The sequence below is a fragment of the Dermacentor variabilis genome, chromosome 2, assembly GCF_050947875.1.
Source record: "Dermacentor variabilis isolate Ectoservices chromosome 2, ASM5094787v1, whole genome shotgun sequence".
Lineage (NCBI taxonomy): Eukaryota > Metazoa > Arthropoda > Arachnida > Ixodida > Ixodidae > Dermacentor > Dermacentor variabilis.
In genome coordinates, this window is record NC_134569.1 from 225,108,372 (window position 1) to 225,120,583 (window position 12,212).

The window sequence follows — 12,212 nt, forward strand, 5'->3', positions numbered from 1 at the left end:
TTTGATGGACCTTTTTGTGAACTAACATGCGTGTGTTGTAGCGAAAAGGAGTGTGGCTATCACCCTCTGCCGTGCTCCAGAAAAAAGCATGCCACTTATGATGGCGCTGCCCTAGCATCAAATTTTTGTAATCAAAAGACTCCCAACAAGTCAAGAAATAAATTGCATCATTGGCTTTGCCATTTGTCAGTGCCGAGTGGTGATAATTACCCAAAAATTATGTCAGCTGTTCACTAGTAAGTTTTAGTTTGGAGTCCAAGTCATTTTATTCCACCAAAGTGTATTTCTGAAGATCCGCTGCATGTCCAACATGTGCCTGGCATTTTCAGCCAGTTTCCAAGAGTTTCGATTTTACTTCTCTAGTAAAATCCCAGCAAGGGGCACTGCCGGTGTTACTACGCAGTTTCATTTCGTTTCAACCTTAAGGGCCCGAAAGCATTGCATAAGGAGGGGCGTGCATCAAAGTCGTACAGCTTCATAAGAAAGTAACATAAGAAGGTGCACATTGGTTGTAATAGGTGCAAAAAAAGAGAGAATTACTAGAACTGAAAGTCGCTCCCATGGTGTTGTCCCGCGTGGCTGCGTCACGAGAAACATGTCCCGCTTGAAACTATGCAGCACCCGCACTTGAATTTGGCCATGAGGACTCGAGTTACAATTCCAAAGATGACAGCAAACCAGACTCAAGCTCTGACGATAATGTTTTGAGTTAGCCTGGGACATCCACAGCTGTTCACCGGTGAGTTTCGTTTACAGCCTTGAGTGGTCTCTTTCCTTGTGCGCACTTATCTTTCCATCTTTTTTCATGACCTCAGAGCTCAACTGATTATCTTCAGGGTGCACATTTTGCTTGGTCATGATATGCTGCCATTGGAAAGCAAAAAAACTTCCATTCACGTGGCCCGTAGCACATCTCGCCCAGCACTATGGAGCAGCGCAAGACACTTTACATTGGCATGGGATTTCTTTCTTTACTTCTTCAGAGGTGATTAAAGACCATCTGAAAAAATGCAAACAGATATGCTTGGATGCATAATTGTGCAGTTGCCCAGCTATGCTGAGAGATCAGTCCTGGAAAAAGGTTCACGACTCCAAACGAACTGGTGAAGTAGGTTCACTGGACTTCTCACTGGACCCCATCCCCAGAAGACGCCGAAAAGACAAAACTGCAAACTGTGTTACGAGGACCGCAAAGTTGAAAAAAAAGAACATTTTTCTGGGCAAAGTGCGAAGTGCACCTATGCTTTAGAATAAAGAACCAGGAACAGCTTCACCACATGACATGAGCGATGAAGCAGTTCCTGGTCTTAGTTTCCTTTTTGTATCTGAGGAAAGGCAGTGTATTGAGCATTTATTTTCTTAAACACTGTCCCTGTGTCATTTATATTTGACGTGCATATTCTGAATTTCCTTCGATATTAATGTTTTTGTAGCTTTGTTCTTTTATTGTTGTTTTTATCAACTGGCTGAAAAAAATGGAGCTTTCTATAATTCTTATGTTAACTAAAGAACGTTTTGTTTTGCAACGAATCTTCTTGGAAAGAGCATTTCATTATGTACCCTATGATATGCTGGAATATTATTTGTATTGGCGAAATTTTTTTTCTGACACCTATAAAAAATACGACCCTTTTCTTGCAGTAAAAAAAACAGAAAGTAACGCGGTAAAAACAAAGCAGCAGCAACAACAAAAAGAACACACAGGATGAAGCTAAGACAATGCTGCACTGACCAAGCAGCGAAGCAGAACTTCGAGAATGACCCTCAACTTCATTAATAGATAATTGGCAGAGTCATGCAAACATTAGAATTTTCTAATAGTAGTTTTGAATATTGTACTATTCGATATTCCCTATGAAAAATAATTGAATTAGACTTTTTCAAAGTGTGATCACCGGTTCCCTATACTCAGCATCACCCTAGTACAGTTGTGTTATATGGCGAAGCACATCTTTCGTTCTGTGAAGCATACCAAAAGTGAAAAGTTGCACTGTATTGCGGTGAAGTATGTGTTCCTTAAACACATGTGCATGAGCAGTCTTCGGTCACAGTACAAATAGTGAAACCTCTAATAAGTATAGCTTAATTGTTTAATCAGAATAAAGCATCGGTAGGGCCCTATCTTTGCTTACATTTCCCCTAGTCATGGCAATAGCCTAATTTTTTATTTGTGCATTTTTTTCTCATTAACTTCTTATGTGTAAAAACGCAGTTGCATGATGCTTTGCTGTTAATTAACCTTTTTGTATCTTTGACATTTCGTTAACAAGTTCTACTGGGCTAAAATATCTCTTTCTTCCACAGAACAAGTAATTCCAACATGCAGTAGTTCCTATACATACAAGATTGCAGCCACACCTCTGCACAACAGCTACTCTATATGAAAATATTCATCCCAAATCCCTATTCGCTTTGAACTCAAAATCATTATAATTACATGCCTAAACAACTGGGCTAGATAATTTCATTACCAAGAAATATATACATTTGGATGTCAGAACACAAGCAGGGCGTCTACCAAGTTGACATTTCCAAATTCCCTGAGTTTTCCAGGTTTTCCCTGAGCACGTTTGCAAAATTGCCTGAATGAACCAGAACTTTGTTTTATGTCAAGACGGGCTGACACCATGTTGCCCGATGCTGTCACTCTCTAGTAAGCATGCTGACACAAAAAAAAGGATAATTTAATCCTATTTGAATAGTAAGCAGTAACATCTATTTTATTGAAAAAGAGAACAGAAAGAAGGTGGTAGTAAAATGCACAGCGGAAAAAATGGTAAAACCCATTCCGAATCAAGTCTAACATTTTCAAATACGAATGAAAAGGACATGCATACAGAAGCGAATATTTTTGAATATGAGCTATTTCTATCAACTGATAGCAAGCTCATCGGCAGGAGGCCTGAACTTTGTCACAACTAAGATTCTCTCTCAGCACCTGGGAACTCAACTGTCCTGACATACTCTCAGCCCGTACACAATATCTCAGTATTGAGTTTCACTGCTTTAAAGGGTTTAATTTGGCTTGGATGAGGGACAGCTGCATCTCGGCGTCAGCCAACACTTTGTTTTCTTGAGCTCAAGCTCCTTCAAAGAAGCGGTGGCATGCTTCATTTCAATTATTCAGTGCATTGGTCCTTTCTGTCCTCATCCTCCTTCCATCACGCGTTCGCCCCATGGATCATTTGAAGCATCCTCTTCGTCAGTTGTACAGCCAATGCTCGATTTTTTCAGACTCCCTAGGGGCTGTGAAAACATCCGAAAAATCAGGCAGTCCGAAAAAAAAAATGAATGCCTGTCTTTAACTCTATTGTTACCACGCATATTAAAATCGATCCCCGGTGATCAACACATAAGATCGCCGATTTCGACATGTTGGAGCCGTTTTATCCAGTTAAGGCCATCCAGTAGTTAGTACAGGCACTGAACTTGCAGAATCAGTTAAAATTTTCACGCTCCGGTGATGTTGTGCTTTTAGATGGACCTTTTTGCGAACGAATGCGCGTATGTTGTAGCGAAAAGAGGTGTGGCCGTCACATGCCACGCTTCAGAAAAAATCATGTCGCTCGCGATTATACTGCACTAGCATCAAACTTTTGTAATCAAATGACTCCCAGTAAGTGAAGAATTAAATTATATCGCTGGATTTGCCGTCTGACAATGCTTAGCAGTGATAATTAACCAAAAATGACGCCAGCTGTTCACTAATGAGCTTTGGTTTGGAGTTCGAGTTGTTTTATTCCACTAAAGTGTATTTCTGAAGGTCTACCGCATGTCTAGCATGTGGACCTGGCATTTTGAACCAGTTTCCAAGAGTATCGGTTTCGCTCCTCTCGTAAAATTCAAGCAAGGGGCGCTGCCGGTGTCACTGCGCAGTTATTGAAAATGGCTCCCACGGCATCATCCCGCGCGGCTTGGTCGCGAGAAAAGCGTCATGCTCGAAACTATGTTGCACCCGCACTTCCATTTAGTGATGAGGACTCGAGTTATGATTCCGAAGATGACAGAAAAGCAGATTCAAGCTCTGACAGCGACAATGTTTTCAGTCAGCATGGAACATCCGCAACTGTTCACCAGTGAGTTTTCGTTATGGCCTTGAGCAGTCTTCTTCCTTGTGCGCACTTATCTGCCAGTCTTCATGGACGACCTGAGAGCTCTCCTGATTATCTTCAGGGTGTATACTTTGCTTCGTTATGATGTGCTGCCGTCGGCAGCAAAGAAACTTCCATTCGCGCCAAGATGACCACCCGTAGCACATCTCGACCGAGCACTGCAGATCAGTGCAAGACAGTTTGCAACGGCGGGGGATTTATTTCTACTCTTCTCCGCAGAAGTGATACAGACAATCTGCAAAAAATGCAAACATATATGCTTGGATGCATAATCTTGTAGTTGCCCATCTAAGCTGAGAGCAATTGGTCCTGAAAGAGGTGCATGACTCTAGACGAACTGGTGAAGTGCGTTGCCTGGACTCCTCATCGGGCCATCCTCGGAAGATGCCAAAAAGACGGAACTGCAAAATGTGTTACGAGGACCGCAAAGATGAACAAATACCAGACATTTCGTGGGGAAAATGAGGAGTGCTCCTATGCTTCACAAAAACCAGAAACTGCTTCCCCGCATGCCTTGAGCGATAAACTGGTTTTAGTTTCTTTTTTTATATCCGAAGAATGGCGATGTACTGAGCATTTATTTTTTTTAGACATTATTCCTCGGTTATTTATCTTTGAAATGTATATTCGGAATTTCCTTTGATATTCATGTTTTAGCAGATATCGTTTCTTGATTGTCTTTATCAACTGGCAGCAAAAATTGTGCTTTCTAGAATGTTCGTTTTACCTAAAAAATTTTTGTTTGGCAACGTATGTTTTTGGAAAGAAAATTTCATTATGCACAACACGCTATGTTGCTGGAATATTATTTGTAGTGGTAAATATTTTTTTTCGAAACCTATAAAAAGCTACCATTTTCTCGCGGTAACGAAAGAGTTAAGGGCTCAAATTACCACAGGCACGTTCGAAAAAGCTCATAAGGCCTGCCAGTACACTTATTAGGCATATAAGTGCTCGTATTGTGACAGGAGACGGGGGTGCACCTGTGTATAATTAAGGAATACCCGCCATGGTTGCTCAGTGGCTATGGTGTTGGGCTGCTGAGCCCCAGGTCGCGGGATCGAATGCCGGCCACGGCGGCCACATTTCGATGGGGGCGAAATGCGAAAACACCCGTGTGCTTAGATTTAGGTGCACGTTAAAGAACCCCAGGTGGTCGAAATTTCCGGAGTCCTCCACTACGGCGTGCCTCATCATCAGAAAGTGGTTTTGGCACGTAAAACCCCATAATTTAATTAAGGAATACCTACCGTGTCCCGTGACAAATGCCCCTTCCCTCGCTTATTATGCTTCACTGCGTAACAATGCTCTGCTGAGGCGAAGCTAACTTTCAGAGACTGACATTACGCAACGCGCTGTGCTCTGCGAGCTTCGAAGCCAATCTCCAGGATTACAAAGGCGGAGTCGGTGCCATTGCTGACAGCGGCGAATTATTTCAATGAAAAACACGGTACCGCACGGCAAGAAGCTTAATAGGGAATGTAGAAACAGCTAGGCCTAACGCTGCTGTGGTGGTGGCTACGGCTGCCAGCGGATCGGCGTACGACAGCACCGGTTCGAGGCGGCGAGACCATTGAAATGACGGCGGTGGTGGCTTTGCTTAATTCCATATAAGACCTGCAGTCAGGGCAATATACACTGACTCTATGGCGTATGTGGTGGTGCCGCGAAACTGCGCGAATTATCGGGTATGTCTAAAAAAATTGGGCTTCTGGAAAATCGGTCGTTAACGAGTCTGGCAATACCTTGTGCCGATGACACGGCGTCAAGCACAGTTCGTTGCAATTCGGCTGTTACTGGAGCCAGCATTACGACTTTAGTTCCCTTTCAATAAAAGTACAGCTAATTTTCCCTGATAGAAGCAAAAATTCCCAGAGTTTTCCCTGAGTATTTCCAGACTATTCAAATTCCCTGAGAATTCCCGGTTTTCCCGGTTGGTAGACACCCTGACAAGGATTAGAATGGACACAAAAGAGTGCTTGTGTCGATTTTCCTTTTTTGTGCAATGTCATCCCAGTGTTCTACAGTGAAATCCGGAAAATTTGAACAGCTCTGTTGGTCCTGGAAAAGTCCTGTGCACTTGAACAGAAAAACTCCAGCGAATTCAAACTCTGTATATCGCGCAGCAGTTAACACATTTTTGCGCAGCAGCGTGGCATGCACTTCCGTCAAGCCACACCTCAAAGCAAGGTTCTCCACCATTTAAAGCTTCATTATCTCCTAGGAAACTGCACCCTCTCTCCACCCCTAGATGTTGAAGCACCCTCCTCCTTTTCTTCGTGGTCATCAAGTCTTTTCTTTATTATGGGTCACCATTTTGCATTCAGTGCCACTGGCCGAAGATACACGATGTGGATGAGTCATGCATCTGCAAATGGAGACTGTTTTTGCAAAGATTTTTAATATTATGTAGTTATTTTTGAGGTTTAAACGCATAATTTCTTTTTTCTTTGCGAGTTGTAACCGAGGGTGCGGATTATACGTGGTGGCGGGCTATACGAAAAAATAAATGGTATTTCAAACAAAATCTCTTACTCTCGTGGACCACTTTTTGGGCAAACTCAGGCCAAAGGTGAAGGCTCGATGCATCACTAGCTACGGTAACGTTGCGTGCTGTGAAAATGACGACGAAAGACACACGAGGACCGAGACCCAACTGGAGCAAGCAGAGCGGCGTGCCCTCCTTTCCCATCCAGCTTAAAGAGGAATCGGAAGGAGTCCCCAGCACACGCTTGATCACATCACCGCATACTCACCTACTCCCTCTACTCCTCTCTCTTAGCGCACGCTTGATGTCATCGCCCTGCGCTCCATCATGTCATCTCCAACAATGGGTGCGCGGGAGGATGGTGCACATCAAGCCAACATCCTTGTCAGCTCACCTTCACACGTTTTCCCTTGCACTCACAGCAAATGGCATGCAAAGCTCAATGTTATCAGAAATGGACTTCATACGGAACCTTGGAAAGCTAAGACTTTTTTAATGCGAGCTTGGTAACGGTTTTGGTTTCATGCACTGTAATGCACAGCTGATAGGCTGGTATATTTAGGGGGCTTTCCATAGTTCGAACTCCATTTTATTTAAACAAATTTCCAGTCCCCTTGAAGTTCGAATCAACATGACTTTACTGTATTGTCTATAATAGCTCTCGTGAAAGCCAGTCTTAATACAGTCGAACCCCGCTATATCGAACTCGCAAAAAAACACCTATCAGTTCGATATAGAGCATAATTCGATATAAGCCTGCTAAATAATTGGATGTCATAAAAGCACATACCATTTATAAAATCACTTTATTGATTAAACTAGCTTAGTTTCGCACAATAGTCCTGCATTTTTTTCTGCTTTGGCAATTTCACTGCCTGCAACGCACGCACTTTTTCACATTAAGGAGTCGGAGCAGCTGAGGCCGCAACTTTCCGCATTCGCGCAGAAGCACCGGACTAGTGCGAGCGCACCAATCACTTCGGAGGATGTGGGCCAAGGACCGTCGTTGCTTTCCTCATTGTGCCCACTTTCACCTGTGCTCGGTACGATGTTGGCAATGTAGTCTTCGTTTTCGGGCTCTCCCGTGGTCGCGACACATCATTTGTGCTCACAAACTCATCCACCGTTGATTCGTCAACAGCTTCCGGAAATTCTGACAGTTCGCTCCAAACTTCGGCAACACTGGCAACGGCTTCGTCGCATTCATCAAAATTTACGGTCATCACCGAGCACGCGGAAGTCGGCACGGCTTAAGCAATTTCAGATTAACCACTCGTACACGGCCGTGCGTACGGGTCGGGCGCCACGGGCACCGGTCGCGAGTTTGGTCGCTTTAGCTCTAATCTCCCCTTATTCTTCAAGATCGTGCCGAGAGTGCTCCTCGGAATCTTGTGCTCTGCGGGGACATCCGACTTCTCACCGCGTTCGACACGATTTATGATTGCTAGCTTCACGACGAAAGGCAAATTCTTTCGCTTCATCACGGCAACACTGCGAGAGAAGGCCTACAAGGCTCACGCAAAAACAGCGAGACAAGTCGCACTTTCGCCATCTTGCATGACGAGGGCACAAGAGCATCTGACTGGCTGTCTGAGCAAGCGCTGTGGGCGGGCCAGGATCATTTTTTGCAGGGGGGGTGCCGACGGCTTGTCCGAGGCAGCGCGGTCGGGCGCAGTCACGGTAGGGAGAGCGGTTGGATGGAGCCGCGCAGCCGGGTTTTCTCCGCCACCGCGAGGGAAAGCCGACTTCCGGGGGCACTTTCCGCCGCTTGACGCTCGATATATCGGGTGTCGCTGCTATTTTTGTTCGATGTAAGCGTAATTTTTGCGATATATACTCATTGTAACTATATCGTGTCTAGAAATTGTTCGATATATAGAATAATTCGATGTAATCGGGTTCGATATAGTCGGGTTCGACTGTACAACCTAACTTGACTCTGACAAACTGGTGCTGTTTAAGCTTAGCATCCTAAGCAGTAGTACTGCGATAAAACTCGTCACTGGCCAGTACGTGGCAAGTCATCATTGGATGCTTGCCACCCACCAATCAGTAAGTTGTTTTTTATGCTCGCCCCTACACCAAGAATGCTATGCTCATAGGTGTTGATGCATCTAGCAAAGTCAAGCGAAATCTCGTTAAAGTATCCCAAAAGTGATCCTCCAAGATTAATGTCCTTCAAGGCACACACTTTTAAAACAAAGAGCAACTGATAGGGACACGATATCGCTAAACTCTAAGCCAACCGAACCACCACCTCACATTGAATTTAAGTAAAAGAACTGCGTACCACACTTGCTCTGCTACAGAAGCCCCGCATACATGCGACGCAAGACACAAAATGTTGAAACATAGAAAAAAGATTTAAATTCTGCAGTTTTTTACACCAGAACCAAAATGTGATTGTGAGGCATGGCATTAATGGGGGACTCCAAATCAATTTTGACTGGCTGAGGTTCTTTAACTTGCACCTAAATATAAGTACAGTTGCCGGCCGTTTATTCGGACCTCACAAGGACTGTGGAAATGTCCGAATAAACAGGTGTCCGAAAAAGCAGATGAAGAAAAAAAAATGAAATCCTTTATTTCCACGCACTTATTCAGGCTCAGCAGTATGCATAAAGAAATCGTGAATGCGCCGTTGCATGCTGTTCTGTTTACGCGCAGTCAGATAAGCCTGAATCTCGGAGAGGGTCGTACGGTCACTATAGGTGGCTGAAAGCACAGTCACTGTTTGTGCACGCTCCGCATGCGGCGGCAGTTTAGCACATCGTGCGTCATCTTCCGACTCGGAGTCATCGTCCGGCGGTGCAGCAGAAACCTGACGAATGATCTCGCCATCGTCGAGTTCTGCGCATGTCAGTACAGCAGTGTCAGCACCTGTGAAACTGTCAAATGAGACGGTGTCCGGAATCGCAATGCAACCACTGCGCAGGCCTCGGCAGAGCATTTTCCGCGTCAGTAGGGAGCACATCGGAAGGCGACAAATCTTAGGCCTCCCAGCACCCGCTTGCCGGCATTCCCCAGCGAAGTCTGCGCGGGCACTGTCGGCGCCATTAGACACTTGACGCGATGTTTCCACACGCCGCGTTGGATCACCGAAACCTCGACACAGCACACAAGGTAAACACCACCGTGCCGACACCAGTCGCACAAACGAAAAATGTAGCCTGCTCGCAGCGTCGTACGCAAAGAAACAAATCAGCTGCTGGATTGTCTTGACATGGCTTACTAAGCTGAAACTGGAACTGCTGTAGAGCCACTCTATCGAACCAGGCAGAAACGATGATGATGAGCGGGGATTCCCAGTAGCGCCAATTCATGGGGCAGCACGGAGGCTCTGTTCACAACAAAAATGGCGTTCAGCAAGTCGAACTATGCGCCGGTCATAGTCGGTGCATGATGCTCTCGATCGAGTTGGCTCAAGGAGTGTCCGAAAAATCAGACGAGAGGTTGCAAAGTGTCTGAACTTTCGGCAGTTGTTATACATTATGGTCTATGGGGGGAATGGCGGTGCCGCGAAGCTGACCGAATAGTCGGGCATGTCCGAATTTTTGGAGTCCGGAAAATCGGTCGGCGACTGTATACAAACCTAGCATAAATATAAGTGCGCAAGCAAGATATGGCCACCACAGCCAGGATCAATACCGGGACTTCGAGCTCAGTAGCACAATGCCACAGTAGCCATTAAGCTGTTCTGGCGAGTACCTGCATTTTGGAAACGCAGAAAGCTACTACACATTCTGCAAGTGCATCAAGGAGAAACCAGCAGGCCACCCACCTGGAAGAGGAGCTCGATCTCGTGCGGCCGCTGCTGCACCACGCCCAGCAGGCAGCGGCAGAGCAACTTGGGCTCGCGCCACTGAGCCAGGCCAGCCGAGCCAGCAGTCTGGAAGCTGTCCGAAACCCAGACAGCTCGAAGCCGTGCCACCAGCGCAGGACGCTCAGCCAGAAACTGGGGCTCACGGCGCGACACAGCGGCTACAAGGCGCACGGCAAGCCGCTGCAGCTCGGGACCTCCCTCATCGAGCAGTTGTGCAAGCCTATCAATGCAGCCAGTGTTCCGCTGAAGTGCCGCCCGGAACGTAGCGCCATCCCGCAGGAGATGTTCAAGGAAACGGTTCAGCTGCTCATCCTGCACCTGCAGGCACAAGCATCAAGGTGCAACAAGGAGTCAATGAATGACTGACTTCCTCATGTCACAGCTATGTCTGGCCCCGAAGTGAGTCTCATAAGTCTACCTAATCAGCTATCAAAGTAGAAATGTGAGATAAGGATATGTTATCGAGTAGGAGGGGAAGCAGCGGAGATGAAACATACGGGTGACTCTTGTCCTGTTCACTTCTTCACAAGACACCGATCTGCAACTAAATGGGCCGATCTGACAGGTCTTGCAGTTGCCAGCAGCAACAAAATCAGACCACGGCTTTGCACCAGCTTGCTTTTTGAGAGCAATGTGACCATTTCATGGTGCTTGGTTTCTTTCTTGGCAAATTGGGCAAGCCAACGTGCCAACTTTTCTATAAAACGAGGCAGACTATAACTTATCTTACAACATTTATGTAAAAACAACGCAATAATACAGTAGGACCCTGTCGATATGTACTCGTTACGTACAATTTCCTGGCTCCAACATTTGGGATAGAGAAATCAAAAAATGACCCAATACTAGTAGCGTGCGAATAATCTAAATATTGAATATTCAATTCGAATATATTAGTATTTGATTCGAAATATTCAAAAACCCAAAAGCAGCCATGTTATGCGGCGAATCATATAGAAGATGGTTCTACTACTGTGTAGTCCACTTATATACCACATATAACAATATATCGGTTATGACGATGAGCCGACTTCAGAGTATCAGCTTATGCATTAGGGCTATAAGAAAAAAAGCCACATACAGTCGAACCCGGATATATCGAATTCGATGGGGAGCAGAAAATAGTTCCATATACAGATATAGGCCAAAAAAGCACTCGTGATCATAAAAAATTGTGGCTTGCCGATTGGAACAGCCGCGAATCACATAACGTGTGCATACAATATGAAAGCGCTTTATTTCACGGAAGAAAAATCACTAATTTTGGGCTGCTCTTGCCTCTGGGAAATGAAGCTTAAAACACCCGTCTCAATCTTCTCGAGACTGTCCAAGTGCCCTTATGATACCCTGGTCGAGGGGCTGCAGTCTCGCTGTGGTGTTCGGCGGGAGAAACTTCAGTTCGATGTGCTACAGCTTGCAAGTCGTTTGATGGGCTGAACAGTTGTCTACCAGAAGGCAAACTCGGCGGCCCGACTTGCCCAACTCAGCGTCCCAAGCCTGCAGCCATTCAAGAAAAAGTTGACGTGTCATCCAGGCCTTCCTATTACAGCTGTAGCGGACAGGAAGCTGTTTACAGTTCTTGAAGCAGCGCGGTGACTTGCTCTTCCCTATCACGAAAGGCCGTAGCTTGCACGAGCCGTCCATGTTGGCTGCAAGCAGCACCGACACACGCACTTTACTCATTTTACCGCCGTGACATGAGGTTCCATGAAGAGCGAGTGTCTTATTCGGCAACTTTTGCCAAAAGAGACCAGTTTCATCTGCATTGAAGATTTCTGAAGGCAAAAAC

At 45.6% G+C, this 12,212-nt stretch overlaps 1 protein-coding gene across 9 annotated transcripts in view; it reads right to left on the reverse strand.

Moving 5' to 3' along the window:
- Nipped-A (Transcription-associated protein Nipped-A) overlaps nucleotides 1-12,212 on the reverse strand; it is a 435,149-nt gene that overhangs the window by 211,935 nt on the left and 211,002 nt on the right. For all 9 annotated transcript variants that reach the window (XM_075682662.1, XM_075682661.1, XM_075682656.1 and 6 more), the window contains one exon: nucleotides 10,382-10,741. In XM_075682662.1, coding sequence (XP_075538777.1) covers nucleotides 10,382-10,741 — 360 coding nt within the window. The remainder of the gene's footprint in view (nucleotides 1-10,381; nucleotides 10,742-12,212) is intronic.